Here is a 25,628-nt window from a genome sequence, read left to right on the forward strand (position 1 = left end):
GCAACACGAGCTGCAGCACATCAACAACTCACTGAAGAAGATGTGATGATAAAATGAACCTCCAATAATAATTTCAACATTTCATACATCGCATAGTCTGGTTTGTTTTTTTATAATATTAAACATTTGTAAAAATTACATTTTAGAAAATAATGAAAATGTTAAAATTATGTTTTTTCCTAATAATATTGTGAGTCTCCCCGTGCATGCGTGGGTACTCCGGTTTCCTCCCACATTCCAAAAACATGCTGGGTTAATTAGCGACTCCAAATTGTCCATAGGTATGAATGTGAGTGTGAATGGTTGTTTGTCTATATGTGCCCTGTGATTGGCTGGCCACCAGTCCAGGGTGTACCCAGCCTCTCGCCTCTCGACAGCTGGGATAGGCTCCAGCACCCCCGCGACCCTCGTGAGGAAAAGCAGTAGAAAATGAATGAATGAATATTGTGAGTTTATTATCGTAAAATAATTTCATATAAAATTTATGCGGTTTTATGGCTCCCTTCAATTGAAATGGTGCCCTCTACTGGAGAAAAAACATTTTACATTAGCATAGCATTTGACTTATTCCACATGGTGACATGGCACAGGTTGTGGATGGTTGCTGGTTCCATTTTCAGATGATGAATAGATTTCAACACATTTCTTGGAAATTCTCTTTATTCTTTAATATTTCTTATTAAATCACTCTTTATTTAAACGTCTTGGGCTTGAGAGGATATTTTCCCTCACTTAAGGACTGAAGAAAGAAGGAAATAAGATGTTCCAAAATGTATGTTCCATTGGCCGAGCCTGTGATGTCACAGAGTCAAGTGCTCCCACTGGACCAGGCCGTGACAGGAAGTAGTTGAGGACAAAAAGGCAGCTGCTCTGTGGGAGGAAACAAAAGCAGGGAGAGATAGAGCAGAGAGCAAAGAGTATTATTGATGACAGCGAGGCTGTGAGACTCGTCACGCTTTGTGAGTTCAGCATCAGCATGGCGGACATGAGCGTGGCTTTTAAGTGCCAAAATAACACCCTTGGTCTTGTGGGTGAAATGTCAGCAAAGACTGAGCACAGCAAGAAGCGGCTTCAGCGCACCAAGTAAGTGGAATGGAATCCTGGAGTAAACTTTTTGATACTTTGGGAAAGTTTTTAGAGTTGAAGATTGTAATATACCAGGAATATGATTATGATATTTAGCTATTTGTTTTTTGCCAATGTCATTTTAATAGTATAATTTTAATGGTTGTACAAGTGTGTTTAAATGTGGAACACATTTAAAGGTATTAGAACAAACATGACTCACTTCATATTATCCCATCTTCCGTATATCTTAAAAACATACCGTAAAAACATGCATTATTAATTTATTAATTAATTCCTTGAATGAGTATTCACTGAATCAAAAATTAACTTAAACTATGATGGTTTCTCATTATTCAAAAACTATATTTCATAAATGTTCCTCACAGGCAACAGAGATACTACAGTCATGCCAAAGATGTCCATGGTTTTTTTTTGGGGGGGGGGGCAAAATCAGCTTAATTTATACTTAATTTATATTAATTTATATATGGCCATATTTTTGTCTGTGACCATATTTCATATATTTTGTCCACTTGTGGATTGTTCAAATGTTACAAATGAATATATAGAATATAAAGTATCCTAATATAAAAATTGTGACTGCGTTCAGGTGATGCAGCTGACTGTCTCTCACTCTCTATTTCAGAGGGATGTAGTGAATGTTTTACCCCCCTTATATCTTTTGTAGTGTGTTATTGTGTGTGATTTTTTCATTGTTGGTAAAACTTGTACAGTGGCTGTAATTAAATGTTGTGTACACAGTTGTCTCCTAACGGAACACAATGTTAAAGTGCGTTCACATTATAATCCAGTTTTGTTAGTTAAAGAGATTATATGCAACATGCTCCAAATTGGATTCATTTTTTTTACAGCACCACCAGCTAGCATATGTTACCAATAGTGGTTTAAAAAAACAGATTTTGCTAAATTGTTTATTTTTTTCTCAGTTGCCAATTAAATTGAGTAAAAATTGTTGTACATTTTCATTCGCCTTTTATAGCTGTGTGGTATACACGGAAATGTCTCATTGACATGATATACGTACTTTCAATGATGGTTAACATTAGCAACCAAACTTTGCCAAATTACTATCATTCTCAGACAAAAAGCTCAACTAGTGCACGTGTTACAGCCTCTTTAAAAGTTAAAATTAACACATTGTTTCAGTTTTGCATAATGGAGTAGACATACTAAAATGATGTACAGTGTTTACTCCAAAACATGGTGACATAACCAAGATAACTGTTGCTAGTGTGTTGCAATCTGACCACTATTCATTTTTCCGTTTACCACAGTGGCTTATATGTAAATATGCAATTTCTCAAATTCTACTCTTCCTCATTGTTACGTCCCAAGGTCCGTAATGTCTGATAACATTTGTACAGAGTAAAAATGAGTCAGCCCCGTCGTGTTACCTTTTTAAATACTGACATTTTTGACTTCCGTTGTCGTTCCTGAATCCTGCTGAACCACAATCACAATTTCCAGAGCTTGTTTTATTGTCCCCCCCCTGCCAGTGGAACAAACGAGAAGGACCCAGACTGACCGACAGCTTAACTCGCACAAAGAAAACTGCTGCTGTGCACAGCCTTTACTCCCAGTTTACCCATGCTTCTGTTAACCAGCATCACAGCGCCACAATTACAGACATTGTCACCCTGAAGCGTTTGTTCCTGTTTTCCCCAGGGCAAAGGCATTACTGATTCAAATGCACCAGCTATTTCCCTCTCGCTTGGTCTCAATGCTTGAAATAATGCACATTTTCAACCATGAATGTAGATTTGCACTTGTGATGTGCCAAGGTCACAGGAGTCCTCAACTCATTGGCTGAGGGATATACTGGTTTGAAGCTATGCAGTCGGAAAAAAAAGCATGATTAGCTAATGCCTTTTCTCAGTGAGGGGGGTGACATCATTGCTGTGGCATTTCTGGTTGCCATGGGGAGAGAGAGGAGAAAAAAGGGGGATAAAAGATGGGGTGCAGAAAGGGGCGCAGTGTTTTGGGGGTGAATCTTTGGGATGGTGTGAGAGCCGAGTGACATTAAACCTGAATTCTTTTAGCTAAATGGTGTCCCGTTGGGAATATTGTTGTCTGTGTTTCGGAATCCTCCCTGTATTTATGCTAATGTGGATATTTTGGAATTGATGCCTTAATCCTCCGTAATTTAGATGATTCTAAAAGGGGGAAGAAAGGTCATCCGGCTAGAGTGTGTTTTTGTGTGTGCATGTGTGGGTGAGGTTTTTATCTTTGCTTAAAAGAAACACCATTCACGCAATGCTACATTCTTAAGAGCAGACACATTTGTTTTTGTCAACAAATGTTGCCTAGTAACAATACCAAACACAAAGCGACATTATAGCGTCCCTGGAAATCGGGGTTCAAAACCAGGACCGGTCTGGCCTCGAATGTAAAACCAGTTGAAATCGAAGATATTCTCGAGAGCAATAATTTGATGTTATTCACGCCTTGAAGTGGCCGACAACAACAGCTAACTGCAGAACAAAACAAAGCAAGATGTAAGAGGCCAACTACTACAGATTGGATATGTGCAATCGCTGAATGACATAAACAGCACTGAGCAAGGATACCAAGGCACTACGAGATGATACCAAGGCACTACGAGATGATACCAAGGTACTACGAGATGATACCAAGGCACTACGAGATGATACCAAGGCACTACGAGATGATACCAAGGCACTACGAGATGATACCAAGGTACTAAGAGATGATACCAAGGCACTACGAGATGATACCAAGGCACTAAGAGATGATACCAAGGTACTATGAGATGATACCAAGGTACTATGAGATGATACCAAGGTACTACGAGATGATACCAAGGTACTAAGAGATGATACCAAGGCACTACGAGATGATATCAAGGTACTAAGAGATGATACCAAGGTACTAAGAGATGATACCAAGGTACTAAGAGATGATACCAAGGCACTACGAGATGATATCAAGGCACTACGAGATGATATCAAGGTACTAAGAGATGATACCAAGGTACTAAGAGATGATACCAAGGTACTAAGAGATAATACCAAGGCACTACAAGATGATACCAAGGTACTACAACATGATAATGCCGCCTTGCAAGCTGTTCTTAAGGATGTTAAAAACCCCATGGAAGAAAATAGAGCACTACGCAATTATATTATGGTTCTACAGGATGATATTGAGGCACTACTGCTTCCTTGTGCGCCACTCTTGAAGAAGAAGCAAAGGTAACTATCACCTGCAAATGAAGAATATAAGTCATGAAATGAATCAGAATGCAAAAATGATGATGTGATCCTAAAAGGGGGAGAACCAGATGATGTTTCTTCAAAATTCCAACAAATTGGAAATTTCCTTTAATCAAAGGAATTGGATGTAGATATCGATACGTGCATCTCACTGTATTCCAGAAACACCTCACTTGTTATCATCATTAAGTTCACCAACAGGGTATTCAAAACCGCACTGCTGAAACAGGGAAAGAAACTGAAAGGAACAAACGTCTACATGAATGAGCATCGGACAAAACACAAAGTACGAGACTTGAGGAAGCAGGGACAGATAAAAAAAAAAAACACTTGTCGCACCAAGGGCAAAATCAATCTAAATGGAGAACCAGTACACACAGAAGTGCTTGTTGTCATAAATATCAACAATCTGGATAAATATGAAAAATAATATTACAATGGCAACAAGTAAGATGGAGGATACAACCATTGCATTCAATTCCAGTATATTTGATATCAATACCATGTTGCAAGGGCCTGCTCAACAAGAAGTACTGGAATTAGGAACCCAAGTGCAAACCTTTAGCTATCCAGACAACAGATGCTTGCACTGGGGAATGGTATTGATCCCAGTAACAATTGTTTTATTTTTCTTTTTAAAAAATAGTCTTCCATATTATAGAAGCTTGTGTAAATAGTGAATATGTACATGCTGAATCAAGGAAGTCAACAAACGTATTAGCAATGGATGTGAAATGGAGAGGAAGTAAGAATTAAATAAGCGCTGCTTCTTCCTACTTCTTTTCAGACATGTGGAACTGTGAAATGTAACATTTCAATGTAAACAGTATGCATATTTGAAATAAATTAAATCTTAACATCATTTAAATAATGTATAGTTTACATCCTTTATATGTACACATCATATGTCATATTGTTGGGTTATATTGGTATATTGATCACGTCCTTAGCAGCATTCCGACATGCCTTGCAGTTTGAGAAGACATGGATGTCCCTGTGAGCTTTATAGAAGATGACGGAGGCTTTAATAATTAATAAGCAGCTGCATTTGTGTGTGTGTGTGTGTGTGTGTGTGTGTATGTCTTGTTATGTGTTATGTTCTGGTGATTTTGTTGAAGAGAAACATCTTTTAAGGCGAATAACGTCCCAGAATTTTTGTCAATCAGGTTTGGACAATCTCTTTAAACGTTCTGAACTCCTGTTTCCAAGCCAGTGTTATATCGAGTAAAATAATGAGTTGCGCCATAGCAGAGGTCTTTGTGGATGTAACTCAATTTCCCTCCCTCCCAGACTCAATTGTTTCAGGAATAGTAATTCTAAGCTAATATTTCTTTCGGTGTCATTTAATCAATAATTATATCCATCAATCGCCTTTTGATTTTCTGTCTCGGGCCAGGTCAACTCCTAGTTTGTCTTACGGGGGTGTGTTGGCGATAACACACATTTTGTGTAACAAGTGTGTCTCCTCATAAATGTTTCAGGTTTGCATCTGTCAGTTGATACAGCGATCCTTTCCACACATTTCCATACCAGTTCCATTTGGTTCCTTCCCCTTCCTGTGGCAGTGGCACTGTGCACGTCATTGCAGGCCAACATCTGTACTCACAAACTCTTGCAAAAGCCTCTTCTGGTCTCTTAACTCTATTCTAAACTTTGTCGAAAGGGGATTTTTAAAATTCTATATTTTTATTTAACATTGTCTTGGGAGTTAAATTCAATGAATCGACATTTTATTTCGTTGTTTTTTTTTCATCTAACCATCGCTCAACCATAGCACTTGGGACAAATGAATCATGTTTGCTATTGACTTGAGTCTGGCTATCCTAATGATTAACAGGATGGACAGATGTTCAATATATTACGTCACGGAACTGTCTTAAAACATTACCTCAGGGGCTGTAATAAATATGAATGGGAGAACCGATAAAGGGACCCATATGGGTTTACCAAAGCAACACACATCTACGTCTAATCTTGATTGTGGTTTAGCGTTGTCTGTCAGGAGTAGCTACAGTATATCATTAGATGGGGTTATGTCCGCCAGTGTTTTGAATGGAAGCGATAAAAGGTCACCATGGCAATGATGCTCAAAATATACAGTATTTTCCGCACTATAAGGTGCACTTAAAAGCCTTTAATTTTCTAAAAAATTGACGAGGCGCCTTATAATATGGTGCGCCCTTTGTGCGCCCCTCTGTAAAATCTGTAAAAATGTGGTTGTGCCACTTCAGTTAGCGCTCTGCTTGATTGATTGATTGGCCATTTCTCACTGACAGAGGGACGTAATATGTACACTGGCAGCGTTTAAGCAATCAGCAAACATTATGTAATAATAAAACGATAAAGCAATCAGAGAACATGACGTCATATGCTTATTGTTTCGTAAAAAAAATAACTTACAGGGAAGTTTTAAAATGGCACTTCATGGCAAAAAGGTTGCCAACGCCTTCAGTAGACTACTTTAGTTACTGTATATGACAAAACTCATATATTGGGGGGGGCCTCCAGTTTGTTTTGTGGTCTTAAACAGAAAATGGTGGGAGCCAAGGAATTTATTACTCTGTCAGACACTTTCCGTTCATTCCACTGAGGATTTCAACAGGAGGGAGGCGACAGTTTTAGATTTACCAACTCGACTCCTCCATTTTTATCTCCTCTGCTATTGGCTGATTTCAGACCTTGTTGGTGGATTCCAGCTGGGTGTCTTTCTCCTTTCACTTTTTTCCATCCCAGTGTGCTACTTTCCGTCGTTCACATAACATGTTTCTACCCCCCAAACCCTAAGTTCTTGTTGATATTTGCACATACTTCTTATGCATGTGTGAGTGTGTGCACTTGCAATCATAAGCAGGCAAAGAAAGAGTATTTCATGCTGATAATCCTCTTATAGTCCATGCAACTGCAAATTCCGTCACGCAAAAAAAAAAATCCCCCAAAATGAGCTTCTAGAAGTGCATTAACGCTTTAACCACCATTCTACTATTTTTAATTGAACATGTAAATCTTAGTACAAATTATTTATTGTGTACATCTTGATCTGGGTGTCAATAACACATTTAATCATACTGTATATTAAATATGTTTCCCATCCCCCCAGCTGCATATAGCGTGCACGTGTGAATCCCCACTAGGTGTGACTTTGCACAGTTTTCAAGGTTGAGTGTGTGTGTGTGTTTGTGTGTCTCCATTGTAGTTATTAAATGACGCAGAGCAAGGACAGCAAAATATCTCCTGTCTGGATGCTGCTGACATCTCCTGAAAGCCTTGACCCACTTCCAAATCTCATCCCCCACCCAAACATGCTGCATACTGAAACAGCTCTGCTACAGTCTGCCTTAAAGCACTGCATGCAGATGCTCAGGAGAAAGGGTGTGTCTGTGCCAGTGCCTGATGAATAAATAGTGAATCAAGGCACTGCAAGGTGACTGTGCCAGCAAGCTTGCCGAGAGAGACGACCTTGGTCAAAGTCATTCAAAAGTGCTGCACTTGGAAAGTGTATGAAATCCTTTACTGGTTTACCAGTATACAATGTAAACTAGCAACAACACTGGTGTCATATATTCACAGAATAAATAATCTTTTTTAACATAATGTGAGATTACAACATTACAAATAAACCTGGAAAATAATGTTGCATAATATTTAAAAATAGTTACATTAGAGCCACAAACACCAAGCTGAGGAATGCCATGAAATGAGACATATTTGGAAAGTAGGTCTGGGATTGATCCAGACGGCCAGCTGATAAGAGGGAGCCTCGGCTGGGAAGTGGGGGAGACCCTCACTTAGTCACAGCTGGTAGACATACAGATTTAGACAGATTACAAATAATAAAACACTGGCTATGGTTGCATATGCACATGCAATAGTGTATCATAAATAACGGGGATTAGCACACATTTACAACAGTCCAACTCACAACTCACAATAATATAACATAATGCCAAATCACAACAAAGGCATTTTACACATGAGACACTCATAAATGACAAGAGAAGACTCTGTGGGATGGGCGTCTTTCTCTATTGGCTGGTTTTGGGATAGCAAAAATAGAGTTGATGGATGCACTGCAGTAGGCAGTAGGGTCTATTCACAAGCACACTGGAATCTTTTTTTCTTGTGTTGTTTTGGTGTTTCATCGAAATCAGCAACTGTTCAAGTGTTTGAGGTGTCACAAAAAAAAATATGGACGTCAATCATCGTTCTGCTTGAATTTGCATCCAAATCCGGTGTTTACGCTGTATCCACCCTATGTTCTGCGGCTGATTTATAAAGACCTAAAAAGGCTAGAAACAAACTCTTTTTTTCTGATGAAAGAAGAGGGTCTACAGTTTCTTTATATTGTTTCAACGTTTATGTAAATATTTTCTGTGTCATGGCTGAAAATGAGGCTGCATGGCGGTTGAGTGGTTAACGCGCAGACCAGGGTTCAATTCCACCCTCGGCCATCTCTGTGTGGAGTTTGCATGTTCTCACCGTGCATGCGTGGGTTTTCTCCGGGTACTCCGGTTTCCTCCCACATTCCAAAAACATGCTACGTTAATTAGCGACTCCAAATTGTCCATAGGTATGAATGTGAGTGTGAATGGTTGTTTGTCTATATGTGCCCTGTGATTGGCTGGCCACCAATCCAGGGTGTACCCCGCCTCTAGCCCGAAGACAGCTGCTCTCCTCGTGCATTCGTGGGTTTTCTCCGGGTACTCCGGTTTCCTCCCACATTCCAAAAACATGCTAGTTTAATTGCCGACTCCAAATTGTCCATAGGTATGAATGTTAGTGTGAATGGTTGTTTGTCTATATGTGCCCTGTGATTGGCTGGCCACCAGTCCAGAGTGTACCCCGCCTCTCGCCCGAAGACAGCTGGGATAGGCTCCAGCACCCCCCGCGGCCCTCGTGAGGATAAGCGGTAGAAAATGAATAAAAGGCCGGTGAATGTGTTCAAACCGCAATGACCGTATACTCCTTGCAAGTTTTTTATTGCACTGTATGGGGTCAAGGGTCAGTACTAAATGACATTTGGTAATAGTCAGCGTACAGCTTCATCAAACAACTTTTCCATGTATGAATGTAACCCAGTTAATGTCACATCGAATGGACGATGCTGCACTCTAGTTGTGATGATGTTGCAGATGACAGCATGGCTTTGTCTTTGAAAAACAGTCAGTGCAGGCAAACAGGGGCACAAAGGCCCAGTCAGAGCTGTGTGTTTTTATGTGATCTCATTTGTCTGTCTGTCCACCTCATTAGGGGCAGCCTTACAAAGGCGCTCATTATCACCATGGGGACTATCATTCGGAACATTGTTCTCACAGCATCGAAACTTCTGTAGTTTGTCAATATCTAAAGAAGGTCACGGACATTTAAAGTGTAGTTTCATGTGGATTACTGTATAACCTGCTTGTGTTTGATGCTGTCAGATGCTGCAGTGAGTCACTTTAACGTAATTCAACTACAAACAAGCATGCTATCTAACACTGGCAATTGAAAACATGTCACACATCCATAAGAAAAAATAAGAATATTTCTATTATTGTCTTTTATAGGTGCTGTGAGTGCAGCAGCTCGCTGGCCCACTGGTACTATGAAAAAGACGGACAGCTCTTCTGCAAAAAGGACTACTGGGCCAAGTTTGGGGAGCTGTGCCACGGCTGCAACGACCTTATCACCACTGGCCTCATTATGGTAAGAGGATTAAACCGCTAACGCTCATCTTCCCTTACCTCTGTGGCCTTGCTTTGCACAATTTGCAGCTCTGCCTTGTCATATGCCAAAAAATTAACTTCTTCTTTGGTATTTTTTACATATCATCCGATGGTGACAAATGGTTATGTTTAAAACGGTCCCGGTGCTTAAACAATACCCCCCAAAAAAAAGTCCAACCGTGACATCAAGGGGTTTACTGCAGCAAAGAGACTGTGGTTTTGTATGTGCGTGTTCTTTGCAGTGCAATCTCAGTAATGAAACGCTGGGAGGGGCACATTTACTTCTGTGTCCTTCTCGAGTTTATTGCTCTTCTGACAACGTAAAGACTGATGACGTTCTTTGCCCTTTCTACCATACCACACCAATGTAATGTTGCATGCTGAACACATAGAGGATACAGTAGATCATTATGTCCTTCATCAAGGACAGGAATGTATGCCTTTTGTAATATTTTGGAGATGTATTTTTATATAAGTTCATACACAACATTTTTAACCACTGTGTTGTCACAAAGTTATCAATAATGGGTCCTATCTCTATCGCGTGTCCCTGCAAAAAGATGTATGTGAAATATATTTTGTGTTGTCAAACGCTGGTACAAACTTACTTGGCAGACATTAGGTAATTTATAACCTTTACTGGGGATTTATGGGCTAAGCTGAGGCTTCCACTCCTGTAATTGAAGTATACCCTACCCCATCTTCACTCTCTTCTGTCCAATCTTTTAACGGACACATCTGCAAACTCAATGAAAAAAGCTGCAGGAGGATGGGATTCTAAAATACTGCTGTGCTATGGTTTTTGTAACTCCAACACCACTTATAGACATTGTTATTGATTCATGATGGCGAATTACCTCACTCCTCTTGTACCATAATGAAATGATTTTAAGGTGCCGACCTCCACTGGTCACTGTTATTTGTTAGCTGGGAAACAATCACATTTAAAAAATGGGACTTTTTCTTACTTGGTTTATGTCATCGTAAGAAAGCCCCAACCAGTGGAGGGGGAAACCACAATGGAATAAAACAATATCCAAACCATCTGAGGTAAACATTGCATCATGGGTTTGGAGCTTGTTTTCTGTTTCACTATGAAATATGTATCTAAAATTACCCCGTTTCACCACAGTGCCTTGTGTGTGTCACAACAAGTAATTGATCATCCAAGGAAAATGTCAATACAAAGAAATAAATCACTATTTTATTTATCAGTGACGTACAGTCATAACATAAAATATATATTTGTTCATTGAACTGTATTGTAAATGCATTTTCTGTATCATTCCAATCATTTTAAACATGTTCTTAAGTGTAAATATGTGATTTTGAACATTTTCTGATAAAATACATCATGTCCAAAATGCTAAAGAAAAATAATCAGCTTTGGGTGACAATAGGATTAAAAAATGCCTGCAAGAAGAAGAATACATTACATAGGAAATGTACCATTTTACAAATTAAAGATGCAGAAAAAACATAAAACATAACAAAAGTAGTTGACAACAATCAGTCAATGATTAAATAATAAAAATAACATCAGAGGTATGTGGGCCATTTAAACAGTATTATTAGGAAAGGATACTAAGAAAGCAGACTACCATTATTATCTTACAGTGGGAAACATTAAACTTTGTTTTAGTGGGAGGGACACGGACACAGACGCAAATGTGTGGTTAAAGTGGGAAACATTTTTAGAACAGTGAAACAATGGAAAGTTCCACATGTGATACTGAACTACGTTAACTGCTGGTCGGCAGGGAGGCTTTTTTGTGTTTTTGCAAAACCTGTTAGTGATGCCTGATAAACTGAAGACACATCTGTTTTTAATTGTGCTGAAATGTGGTTGGCTATCATGTTAACGTGGTGAGCTCATCAGACAGTGAATGCAACACGGCAGGAATGAAGCAATGGCTGAAAGCATTGTTTTTTTTGTATATCAGAACAGTAGTACCATAGGAAAGAGAACACGATTGTTCTTACTCTTGATGGGAAAATGTTTTTCTTTTTTATGAGTCCCTCATTAAAGTGAATTGGGTCCTCGATTTAATCGAGTCACCCGTAGTGACCCGTACTACATATTTCATTGCATTTCCTCTTTTCTGAGGAATCATTGACCTATTAGCATATAGGAAATCCCCCGTTTTGGCAGCAGGCTGCTAGGTTTCACTTCTGAATTGTTTAGTATTTTTCTACTTTACAATATAGAAGTGAAACATTTGAAGCATTTACTGTGTTTCTATTTTGAACTCTCTGCTATAATATGGCTTTTCCAATACAGTAATTCATATGTTACTGTATTAAAACGTCTAAAGCCGTTCCTAGTGCAGTGTTTTCTACAGGACTGCAATCTATTTGTGGTGACGTGGTGTGTTTGTGTGTGGGACGGGGTCCACTGGTCATTGTTTTAATTTGCATAATTGCACATTTTTAAAGAATCACTATACACTCACTTGCTATATGTTTGGAGCAGCGGCTGTCCCATGTGACCCTGCTGGATTTTTTGTTTATTTTTACGGTGTTTCACATAGTTAATAGTTAATTAGCGACTCCAAATTGTCCATAGGTATGAATGTGAATGTGAATGGTTGTTTGTCTATATGTGCCCTGTGATTGGCTGGCGACCAGTCCAGGGTGTACCCCGCCTCTCGCCCGAAGACAGCTGGGATAGGCTCCAGCACCTCCCGCGACCCTTGTGAGGAAAAGCGATAGAAAATGAATGAATGAACGGGCTCATCAAAATTGTAACGGTCCACAAAAGGTTGTGAGCCCCACTTTGGACACCCCTGCTTTACAAATTTCACCAGGAATGCGAAGTGTTACCAAACAACAGACGAGTGTGTCAGGATTCTGTCGTCTTAGTATTATTACTACATAGTCGTTACTCCCCTGATGGGTTGTGTACTTGTATTTGATTACAGAGTAAATGCATGATGCAAAAAACACTTTTAACACGTACCAAGTCAAATGTATTAGTACCGAGCTGCTACAAATAAATAAATGTATGGGAAAGAATTCTCTGCGTCCCTTGCTGTCTGCCGAAGCAACCTACAGTGTTTATGGCTGCCTATGAATATCTCACCAGTCATAGCCTTGATCCCATGCACGTAACACGGAGCGGGGTCAGCACAATGTGTGACGACAAGGACAAGCGAGAAACACTGAGCTGGCGTAGGAGTGACACAGCAGCGAAGGGATTGAGTGAACCGTAGCTGCATGCGGTGAGAGGGAAAAAAAAGCGGAAGCGCTGTTAACGAGATTACCAAGAGTGCACACGTTGTATATCACATGTCTGTTGACATCATTGATAAACTCCATCAACACTATCTGTTTCGGCTCTCTTTGCTAATACGGTGAATTCCTTCTGGCTCATGTTGTGTTTTTGTGGTTAGGGGAGACTTCCTTCCTTTTACTTCCTATTTATTTTAATTTCTGCTCTTCTAAAAACACTCAATGCAGTCATACAACACACAGGTCGTGTGCGTCAGTGTGGTACAAGGATAAAAATAACGAGTAACTAGTAAATAGTAAAAGGTTCAACAGGGTAAAAGGACGTTCTATTAGTATTTAACTCCCGATAAATGACCTTGGTACTGTTTCAATGCCAGTGTTGGTACCGTATGACGTGGTTGTATCTCACCAAATCTTGTTGAGATGGAATCGCCAGTACCTCCTCTTGGAGCAGCCAAGTAGTACGCTCCATTTTGCATCCTTCGTGACACCATTAATCAACAATTACAGTATTGACCTGAATACAAGACTATATTCTATACTATATTCTATACTATACTATACTATACTATAAGGTATTTTTTCTCTAGAATATTTTCCGACAGTCATCTTACTTCTGGATGCATACACGACAATTGAGAGACCCACATAAGCAAGTTAGGAAATGTTATGATTGCTAATTACTGGAAATGTTGAGCGGCTAAGAAATATTATTACATTTATATTGAAATTGACCAGTTGTTACTTTATGTGGATATATTTTTGTTATTATTTTTTTATTTTGCCATAAGAATATCCATGGCGGCACGGCGGTCGAGTGGTTAGCGCACAGACCCCACAGCTAGGAGATCAGGGTTCAATTCCACCCTCTGTGTGGAGTTTTCATGTTCTCCCCGTGCATGCGTGGGTTTTCTCCGGGTACTCCGGAGAAAACCGATTGGCGACTCCAAATTGTCCATAGGTATGAATGTGAGTGTGAATGGTTGTTTGTCTATATGTGCCCTGTGATTGGCTGGCCACCAGTCCAGGGTGTACCCCGCCTCTCGCCCAAAGACAGCTGGGATAGGCTCCAGCACCCCCGCGACCCTCGTGAGGAAAAGCGGTAGAAAATGAATGAATGAATATCCATCCATTCATTTCCTATGCTGTTTATCCTCACGAGGTCACAGGTATGCTGGAGTCTATCCCAGCTGTCTTTGGCCGAGAGACGGGGTACACCCTGGTCACCATGACCATCAGAATTATTTTTTCCTAAAAATATTCAGAAGTGACATCTGAAAAACCCATCCTTACTACACAGGCATTAATGACCAGATATTTGTACAAGCATTATCACATATTGCATCACAATACAGTAGAATAACAAACATATATTTAGATATTAACAGTGTAGTGATGAGTGTCATTTTCCAAACATATGCTTGACTGTATGACAGCATAATAACAAATTTAACAAAATTGCTTAAGACCCTTGGTTTACACTTCCGCATTTTGAGTGTTAAGTGGTGAGAATGTGGATTCCAGAAGGTTAAAAGAGGAATACAAGAAAGGAATTTGCTGATAATATGAAGGAGTGTGTGTGTGTTTGGAGAGGGGGCGGGGCCAAACAGGAAGCGATGAGGTCATTGCTAAAGTAGGAGAGGAGGGGTGTGTGCGTGTGTGTGTGTGTGTGTGTGTGTGTGTGTGTAGGAGGGCAGACAGGAGGGGATGAGCTCAGCTGCAGAGGCGTGGGTTTGCTCGCCTCCCGCCCTCCCTGTGCAGCTTTCTACCACACTGTGACCGCTGCCCGCCTGTGCACGTTGTGTGTTGTGACCGACTGTTCTTTTTAGAATGAAATAGAACAGCGCACAGACTCCGGCTCTCGGTGGCTGTCATGGTGGGAGACTTATTTTTCTGGAGCTTCTGCTGTCTCAGGCTGTGGAAAAGGGATAAGAAGGTGAGTTGGGAGCACTGGTGCTGATGTGGTTGCATGGTATGGATGCATGAGCCGGCGAGAAGAAGAAGAAGTGGCTGACGTTGTTTCACCGGCTGCTGCGTACATAGTCCTCCATCTTTTCAAGCTTGTGCAGTATATGTGTCATTGAAATGTGGGTCACTTTTTTGCTGTGTAATTCCGTAGCTCTCCTCTTTTCAGTGAGGCGCTCTCTTCATGTAAAACTGATGAGACATGGCAGATAAGCACTTTAGAAAGAATGGATGTTTGTATCAGTATTCATTAATCATCATCTTTAACCTGTTTCTCTGCCTCGTCTGGCCATAATTCCTTATATATAATATAATTCCTTATATTCTCACATTGGACGCAAGCCCTCCAGTACGAAAGACTGGTATGAATACATTAGCAAGGTCTTTAAAGCCAGGCCTGTATGTACTGTGCTGCTCTACTGTTAGAGGCAGAAGGGGCTTTCCATGCTGAGCATCAATGTCGCCTACTGTCTTCTTCCTGGCTCGCTTACATTTGCCTAAATAATGTAATCTGTAACAACATCACTTGGTGGTGTCGTCGTCTCAAATTCTTGGTCAAATTCTACTTTTTCTAGCAGTCTAGTTTTGACATTTGTCAAACACGACTGAGGTGTAGCTTTAGCTTTCCCTAGGAGGCAGTATCTGTTACCACTTTGCGTGTGTTGTTTTGGCTTTAGTGTCAAAACAGCGGCAGGATGTTACTGAAGACATGGACGCACAAATGCATCGGTTGTGCATGTGGACTTTTGTTTGTAAAGTCGATTACAGCAAGATCACGTTTAAGAATTTTTGGAGGCCATAAAGAGATCGATGAGATCGTGTTTGTTTATATTCAGTAAATGGAATCTTATTTAGGCTTGTGATAACATTATCCTGTATACTCAAAAACATGTACATCTTAAATGCTTTTAAATCTCCTTTTTATTCATCAATATTTTGCAACATTAACCTCTTATATAGGATTAATTGATATTCCAAAATTCAAATTAATACATGTAAGCTGAAAACAAAATTTCACCACAAATTACTTGTTGTTATAGTCATTATTATCTTTTTTTCTAACAACCATAGTTGCAAAAATGGGTCTAATGGGCTTTACATAATTGTTTTTCCTTCAAATTATTTGTTATTTGTACTACAAATATTATATTCATTATATTTAGATACAAATTCATTGGTATGACATACTATACATTTCTTATTATACACATTTTTTTAATTTACCCTTTCCCAGTTTATGTAAGGTAGTGTTTTTTGTGCTGTTTTTATGATTTTTAATTTTTATTTTATTTTGACTTTTTCATTATTTCTCAACTTCTCAACATTTTTTTTTTAAATTTTGTTTCATTTTACAAATTTTACTTGATTTTTCACAATCTTTCTCCTCAATGGGGAAGCTCATTTCTCTCACTCATGATTGTCTTAAAAGTCAGGTCTGTTCACATTCCCCGGCCAAGAATAGGTCATACATGTTAATCATTTCAAAACAAATAAAGTTTCAGGTCTCCTTCTCCACGTGAAGTTGACCTCATCTGTGGTTTCTAAGTGTCACAATGACACTCATTTCTTCCTGAAATGAGAGTGCAATTGTGAGCTATGTAGAAACCTAGAGACGTAGACTGCTATACTGTTTTCCTACAAATGTTTGGTTCTATGGTTATCATCACATATTTCCTATTTGACTGGAAACGCCATTGTAATAAATATATTAAAGTCTTTATGTTTTAATACTGACATCCAATTTAGTAAATAAACATTCTCCAAAGAAAAGTAGTAGTTTTATGGATTTTTAACACATTGTGCAGTATTTTGATGATATCCTGTCCATGTGACCTTAAGGCCTGCAGCCGTTGAAACAGAACGCTCTGTTGCAAAATAACAAGCTTTCTCCTGAACCCATCCAGCCTTCCCCTGGAGGGAGGGTACATTTGGTCTCACTTTTTTTGCTGCTAATAGAAGGAGCCACAAGGCTTCATGGTTGTCCGGCATTCAGTCGGTCACACACTGATGAGCTCATCATACACAGCGGATGAAATATATTAAGCCTGTGGTGTATTAAATACATGTGATGTTTGTCAACAGTCACATGCTTGACACCGCATAATGGAATAATGCTTTTATTTTGAAATTTTACAGCAGCTTTCAACCGTTAATGTTTTTCTCCCCTGTAATTGCCACCTTGGGGTGGATGCGTTTCCCAAACATAACGACGACAGCTGCCGTCTGTCATATGTGGTCCTAGTGTGTATGTGTGTGTGTGTGTGTAAGCAAATGGCAGCCACTGTGTCAGATTATACAAAGTCACACACCCTTTTCATCCTTGTCCAGCTGTCCTCTCTTCTTCCTGTATCCCATTTGGGGATACACACACACATACACACACACGTGTCATGTTTCCTTCACAACACAGACACTGTGTACATTCATTTCCTGAACCCTGGATCTGGTTTGTTATCCTAATATCCCATAATAGATTATATCTACTCAACAGCCTATAAAATTATTAATTTGCTATCCATGATATGACTCCTTTGTACTGATATGGTGTTGACATTCACTCAAATGTTCAGTGGAAGATAATAACAGTTTTTGGCTCCTGGTTGATTATTAAACGATCAGAGCTTTTCAGTCCTCGACAATTTTCACATGCAAATTTGACTTCCAAAGCCATAAATAAATATGAATGTGCAGTATCTTACTACTTTGCAATGTGTGTGCGTGCATGTACTTGTGCGTGTGTGAGCTGGCTCATGTTTTCCGTGCTGCTCTCCCCCAGTAGGGTGGAGCAGGAGGCTGTGGACATTGATTTAATTGATTGCTCTTGTAATGATGCTGCACATGTTTCTTCCACTTTGTCTCGGGTTCCCATTTTCATTTAGGGTCAGTTCGATGAGACTCACCAGTCATTATTTTCAAGACAAAAATACACCTTTTACACAAATGAACACCTACTTTATGATGCTTAAGCATATTTCTGTAATTATGGTTGCAGTTTCCAGTGGTGTAGAGTGCTCTACTCGTCTACAACCAGCAGAGGCGCTGTTTATTCTTTTGTATTGTTAGAACAATGGTAAAAAATATTTCTTGAAATAAATAAAAAAAACCAAAATAATTTACCACTCATATGAAGTCTGTTTTTTTTGTACTTGACTTTGTGATTTCAATTTGTGCAGCAGAAGTTTCATTTTCATCTTACAAACAAGATAGCGAGAGTGTCTGAGACAATCAAAGGAACTGAAACCTCTTGGGAAAACTTAGGTTTAATCTAAGCAGGTGCAGTGTATTGGAACCATTTGCATAAAGAGCAGATAATTACCTGCAGTAATTAAAAAGGGGCTATATTGATGTGGTGATGCCCAATAAATCTCTCTCACAAATGAATAAAAGGATGGAGCAACTAGGAAAAAAAACAACATAAGGTGTCGGTGTTTGCATCTTTTTTCTTTATCCGGTTATTCCATCAGTCTGATGCACACAGTAGTGAAATGCTACTGCCAGATTTGCTGGACAGATTGATTAATTTGCTCATTGCCTGCTCTGTTTTTGGCCATAACTCAATTCTTCCAATGGCCCTAAGCTCTAGAGGAAATCTGGCAGCATCAAACCTAATCTACCAGACCTCGCCCTACTTCTCAAGCCAGTAACATGCCTTTTGTTGCATCCTTTTTGTGCACAACACTGCTGTGGCTTGTATCCATTCTCACATTTTCATTGGATGTGATTAGTTTCATGTTCATTAGTGTTGTTTACATGTGATAGAAAGGCAAAAAGCCTACACTGAATGTTGTTGTTGTTGTTGTTGTTTCTGTCAGGTTGCAGGGGAACAAAAGTATCATCCAGAATGCTTCACCTGTCTGAACTGCAGGACGTTCATCGGTGATGGAGACACATACGCTCTGGTGGAGAGATCCAAACTCTACTGGTGAGTTTGTTTTTGCACGATTTGATTTCAAAGATGATAATAATGCTTAGTTTTGCTTACCTTAGCTCAGCCAGTATGATGCAGAAGAGCTCCCCCACCATATAAAACATACTGTCACCAATTTAAGTCAATTATCTAAACATTATTAGAGCCCTGTAGCTACGATATAACATCCTTGTCGTCACATTTACACTCCTGTTCTTTGTTTACACCACAAGCGACACTTATGACTTGGTTATGGTATTGCTGCAGGGAGATAAGAGAGCATGCCGTACTAGAAATATATTTATTCTAAACTTAAAACAGGGTTTCAGACAGAGTGGGTGAAGGGCAAAGTGAGAAGCCAAAAACCACTTCCACACGGAATGGGAGGATAACTTGTTTTCGGACATGTCATGGCTGACTCTGTAAGGTGTAACGTAATAAATATAACATGACTTGTCTTTAAACATTATTGACTAATAATAAGTCATAGTCAACTACGAAACAGCGACTATGTATTAATTTTTGAAAACCATGATAGAGTATGGGGGCAATGGTCAAATCACAAAGTAGCGATGGATGACTGTACTTGTATCGGATTTTATCAAGTAGTGCTGGGCTGCTGTATGAAACTCAAATGATAAAACTTTAAAATATTTCTGAGCCCTTTGAAGTGCATCCAAAACCACAAATGAGAGACCGAAAACAAAAATAAATTTTTCATGAGCTGTAAGCTTGCATAATACATGAACTCATACTTGAGAACAGAACATTTTCTGACTTTGTCTCCCAAATCCATTAGACACCAAACACATATTTTTAATGATTATGATGTTTTTGGAAACATAAAAAACAATCCGTATCAGTCATCAGGATGTAATTTCAATGTGACAATAATTGATTTGGGCTTGCAATCTGAGCAAAGTCACCCTACAGGCTGGCGTGTATGGGTTTGTGTTTGTGTTGAATGTCATTAGCCTCAGGTTGTTTTAAGGAAAATGCTGGTTCAATGTGAAATTACAACAAACAAGCCACAGCGACTGTCAAGGTCTTCTTTCTGAGAGGATGTAGGTGACAAATGTGGGGGGATTTTTTGTGTGTTTTAGTTCTGTATAATTAATATTTTCAGTCATGCTCATTAGTCACTCATCATGGTACATATTTAGAGGGACTCTACATCAGTGTTTCTCTTCTTTTCCACCAGTGGTCACTGTTACTACCAGACCGTGGTCACCCCCGTGTCATTGCCTGACTCACCATGCTCGCACATCCCTCACACCGTCACGCTGGTGTCCATCCCTGCCTCCGAAGAGGGTACCGGGCACCGGGGAAGGGGCTTCTCCGTGGCTATCGATCAGCCACTCAGCCCGACCGACAAGTGCAGTCCAGAACATGGCCGCACGGTCCGGGTCTCTCAGTGAGTTGATGCTTGAGCTACGAAATGCACCATTACGTGAATTGAATTGTCACCGGTACAAATGCTTTTTGTTCCCTTTTTTTAAGGGTGGATGCGGACTGCATCAGTCCAGATGTGAAAAATTCCATCCATGTCGGCGACAGGATACTCGAAATAAATGGGACGCCAATTCACAACGTTCCTCTGGATGAGGTATCCACTACACAGCACGCAAACTTGAAAATTAAATATATACATTTTATGCCACTGGAGTTTGAATTATGGTTATTCATGTGCCACAATTAACAAAGTTAGTCATGAATTCAATAAACAGTAATTCCGATTAGTTCCAGACTGGACCGCAATAAGTGAATTCTCACAAAATAGGATTTTTCTTATTTCTAAATGGAATGTTTTTATACTTATGGCATAGAAAACCTGTTTATTGGTGTCATCATGGCTTATGAAATATTTATTTTTTAGTTCATGTAGCCATTTTTTTGCTTGATAATGCTTAATTTGGCTGAAAAAATACATCGTTTTCTTCTATGTGTATATTTTTTGTTAATAAAAGGCCATAGAAAACCACAAAACAGCGATCATTATTCATTAATGTTTGAAAATAGAGTGAGGGACCGATCTACTTACCTTGACTAAATTATCTGTATCCGTATCTGTACTCGGAATGGGCGAGGCATGCCTAACTAGCACTAACTAGCTAGCACTATTTAGCGCTAACTTTTATTCTAATCCTCTCCAGATTGACCTGCTGATCCAGGAGACGAGTCGCCGCCTCCAGCTCACCATTGAACACGACCCTCACAGTCGGAGCCAGGAGGGAGGCTCCTCTTCCGAGACTGGGGAGCAAGTGGATGGCTCCCTGTCCACTCCGCTATCTGGGGTCTCCAGCCCCAACCTACCCATCACCCAACCACCCCTCCCTGACATCAGCAACCTGAAATCCCGCATAGTCACGTAAGACATATTTAACTGCTGATCTTATTCAGTTAATATGTGAATGTACTTTACCAAATACTTACATCTCTTATTATATGCTATTTGTCCAGGCGGAGCTACAGCATAGACAAGTCGCCAGGGTCCAGCAAAGCAGGGTCCCCAATCTCACCGAGGAAGGACATCAATCGCTCCGAGTCTCTTCGAGTCGTCTCCAACCGGACGCACCGCATCTTTCGCCCATCTGACCTAATCCACGGAGAAGTGCTCGGGAAGGGATGCTTCGGACAGGCCATCAAGGTACAGCACAAATGAAGCTATTTGGATTCATTTCCTGTCGTCATACTCACAATCTCCACAAGGGGGAGACATTTAAACGTGTCAAAGTGGGAGGATTTAATTCTGAGGACTAATTTCCAATTGCGCCCACTTCCAGGTGACCCACAGGGAGACGGGGGAGGTGATGGTGATGAAAGAGCTAATCCGCTTTGATGACGAGACACAAAGAACATTCCTAAAAGAGGTGAGTAGATGTGAACACCCTCCGTTTCCTCCTCTTAACTGCCGTAGGTGTGATGCTGTGTTCTGACCTCCGCTCGTAAAAGAATCCATGCTGTCGTCATTGCACAAAGTTGCAGGGATTTTATTTTGAAGAATGACTAGAAATGCCTCGGTAATAAATATCAGGGCCTGCCTACTGATGACAGTAGGCGGGGGTCTTCTGGGATTGAAATGTTAACGATGGCGGGTTGAAGTCAGAACACAGGATGGAACCTCCCAGAATAATTTCCTGGATATTTGCAATAAAAAGGAACCACCTTGAGGAAACAAAAAAAACATACAGACCTTGCTGTTGACCTTGATGAATTGATTAATAATGTTCCTAATTACGGGGTGGCACGGCGGTCTAGTGGTTAGCGCGCAGACCTCACAGCTAGGAGACCAGGGTTCAATTCCACCCTCGGCTATCTCTGTGTGGAGTTTGCATGTTCTCCCGTGCATGCGTGGGTTTTCTCCGTTTTCTCCATCTCCGGTTTCCTCCCACATTCCAAAAGCATGCTAGGTTAATTGGCGACTCCAAATTGTCCATAGGTATGAATGTGAGTGTGAATGGTTGTTTGTCTGTATGTGCCCTGTGATTGGCTGGCGACCAGTCCAGGGTGTACCCCGCCTCTCGCCCAAAGACAGCTGGGATAGGCACCAGCGCCCCCGCGACCCTCGTGAGGAAAAAGCGGTAATGAATGAATGAATGTTCCTAATAACATTGTGGTTATTTGTGAAAGTGAAACATCTTTCCTACTTAAAACTGCCTCTGCCATGTTTCATTCATTGGTAAGCTGGCAGGAAGTGACTGTGTCATGTGGTCATCATCTCCATCATCTTAGTAGGCCTACTTTCCGGCGTCAGTTGCTTAAATCAGCTCTCATTCCTCCCCCTTCAATATTATTTTTTACTAAACCTTTAACTTGCTTGGGTACAGTAGCTTATGTGCAGAAGAAACACTCTTAAATAAAATGCAATACCACTAAATTATAGAACAATATTTGCATATTTATAAATAGTGTGTAGTAAATACAAGTCAATTTATACAAGGGAGGACAGGCAGTACAGCCCAATAGTGCTGTGTCGGATGCCATGTGGAATGAATGAAGTCCTGTAGCATTCACTGTGGGAACGGAACTGCAGGAGTCTGCTAGAGCATGAGCTCCACTGCCCCTCTATTGTCCGATAGAGTGGGTGGGTGGGGTTGTCCATGATAGATAACAGGTTGTCCAATGAAAGACCATTGCCTCTTTTGGCAAAATTGTATAGTGATTTCTTACCTTGCTGCTTTATAGTGACAAGTAACACATTACTATAATTACAATGTTAAAAGTGTGTAAAATGTGATGAGGGCTGAGTCTTTTGACATTTCTAAAACCGTCATGTGATGTCATAGGTGAAGGTCATGCGATGTTTGGATCATCCCAACGTGCTCAAGTTCATCGGGGTGCTCTACAAAGACAAGCGCCTCAACTTCATAGCAGAGTACATAAAGGGAGGCACCTTGAGGGACATCATCAAAAAAATGGTGAGATGATTGAGTGCGTCTGCAGGCATCAAAATCCATCAGTAATTGGAAGTGAGATTTCAAGTCGATACCAATGGATAGAGTCCTTGTAAAAAAAAATTAAAAAATAAATTAATAATAATAATATAATATAATAATATAAAATATAATAATATAAAAAATAATAAATAAATACACTATATAATAGTTTAATTTCCTCTCACAGGATAGCAGCTACCCTTGGAACCGGCGGGTCAGTTTCGCCAAGGACATAGCTGCTGGGATGGTGAGTTCAAAGACACAAAGATGACTACAGCTACTTATCTCCTTTGAAACCAGTGCATGAATTCCTTCAGGATGAGTTCATCATTTGTGGAGTGGTTTTTCCGTTTAGGTTAGCACAGTGATCAATGCCATGCATGACACAATGCCGGCTTGTTGTAGTGAAATAAGGCACTTCTGTTCACTCTTAATCGTAAAAGCTTGTTTTCTTATCTGTCATGTAGTCATATCTTCATTCCATGAACATCATCCACCGGGATCTCAACTCTCACAACTGTCTTGTCCGGGAGGTAAGAACTTTGAAAGGCATGTTTTCTTTTGCACATTCAACCCTGGCAGCTGAGGAGCGGGCTTTGTCAATAATGCATTCCTTTAGTCTGACTCTCTAAAAGATAGTTAAGAGCTCTTAAAATACAAAACAATAGACAAAGGAAACTAATACTGTGAATGCACAAAAGCTAATACTCGACCTATGCGTACATTTGCTGCATGAATGCAATTTGTGTGTTTCTGAAGAACAACACAGTGGTGGTGGCAGATTTTGGCCTGGCTCGCCTCATGGTGGACGACAAACACGAGGAGAAGTTTTCACAGGGTAAACTGTCAGGTTTGAAGAGGCCCGATCGCAGGAAGAGGTACACCGTGGTGGGGAACCCCTACTGGATGGCTCCTGAAATGATCCATGGTATGAATGCAGAGAGATCTGGAATATTTTTGTACATGACAAATCTTTGTGAAAAATAGTCAGACAATCCTATTTTGGTTTTTTTTTTGTCCTGCGCAGGAAAGAGTTATGATGAGAGAGTGGACATCTTCTCATTCGGCATAATGCTGTGTGAGGTAGGTCACATACTGTGTTTGCAGCTAGTTGGATATAAAAAGTAAAATAAATGAAATATATATATTTTATAATAATGATTATTAGTATTAATACAAATTAAATAACAATTAAATAATAATAATTAATAGTATATAATATAATATTTTTAATAAAATATAAAATATAAAAATATTATAATAATATAATATAAATAAAATATAATATAAATATTATACAATATAATTATTATTAATTTAAAAAATAATTAAATAATAATAATAATATAATAATATTATTATACAATTATTATTATTATTGTATAATTATATTATATATAATAATTATTATTATTTTATTTTTGTTATATTATTATTTTACATATTGATAATTATTCTTATATATAATATAATTATTATATAATAATTATTATTATCATATATCAAATATATTATAATATAATAATATTATTATATTATATTATAATATAATTATATCTAATATAATTATTATATCATAATAATAATTATTATATTTGTACAGCGGAGACTTCTAGTACAAACAGAACAACTGTTCAACTATATTTGCCCCACCAGATTGAGTGTTTTTTTGGTATATGATTGAGACCGAACAGAGATTTAATTTGAGAAATTAAAAAATATATATATATTATTTCAAGGAGACCCGAGTTCAATTCCACCCTTGGGCATCTCTGTGTGGAGTTTGCATGTTCTCCCCGTGCATGCGTGGGTTTTCTCCTGGGACTCTGGTTTCCTCCCACATTCCAAAAACATGCTAGGTTAATTGGCGACTCCAAATTGTCCATAGGTATGAATGTGAGTGTGAATGGTTGTTTGTCTATATGTGCCCTGTGATTGGCTGGCGACCAGTCCAGCGTGTACCCCGCCTCTCGCCTGAAGAAGACAGCTGGGATAGACTCCAGCACCCCTGCGACCCTTGTGAAAAAATGAATGACTATATTATTTCAAGGTTTCAAAGAAACCT

At 39.5% G+C, this 25,628-nt stretch overlaps 1 protein-coding gene across 3 annotated transcripts in view; it reads left to right on the plus strand.

Annotated features, from left to right (window-relative positions):
• limk1a (LIM domain kinase 1a) overlaps positions 1–25,628 on the plus strand; it is a 36,946-nt gene that overhangs the window by 8,059 nt on the left and 3,259 nt on the right. Inside the window, exons 1-13 of one of the 3 annotated variants that reach the window (XM_058080861.1) lie at positions 880–1,083; positions 9,866–10,004; positions 19,033–19,142; positions 20,329–20,541; positions 20,628–20,733; positions 21,281–21,495; positions 21,588–21,774; positions 21,911–21,997; positions 23,414–23,545; positions 23,751–23,810; positions 24,031–24,096; positions 24,323–24,491; positions 24,591–24,646. In XM_058080861.1, coding sequence (XP_057936844.1) covers positions 977–1,083; positions 9,866–10,004; positions 19,033–19,142; positions 20,329–20,541; positions 20,628–20,733; positions 21,281–21,495; positions 21,588–21,774; positions 21,911–21,997; positions 23,414–23,545; positions 23,751–23,810; positions 24,031–24,096; positions 24,323–24,491; positions 24,591–24,646 — 1,647 coding nt within the window. In that variant the 5' untranslated portion in view covers positions 880–976. Of the gene's footprint in view, positions 1–879; positions 1,084–9,865; positions 10,005–14,945; positions 15,192–19,032; positions 19,143–20,328; positions 20,542–20,627; positions 20,734–21,280; positions 21,496–21,587; positions 21,775–21,910; positions 21,998–23,413; positions 23,546–23,750; positions 23,811–24,030; positions 24,097–24,322; positions 24,492–24,590; positions 24,647–25,628 lie in introns of those variants that run through there. The other 2 variants (XM_058080860.1, XM_058080862.1) reach the window with 2 other exon arrangements.

The sequence above is a fragment of the Doryrhamphus excisus genome, chromosome 8 (genome assembly GCF_030265055.1).
Source record: "Doryrhamphus excisus isolate RoL2022-K1 chromosome 8, RoL_Dexc_1.0, whole genome shotgun sequence".
In the NCBI taxonomy this organism is placed as follows: Eukaryota; Metazoa; Chordata; class Actinopteri; order Syngnathiformes; family Syngnathidae; genus Doryrhamphus; species Doryrhamphus excisus.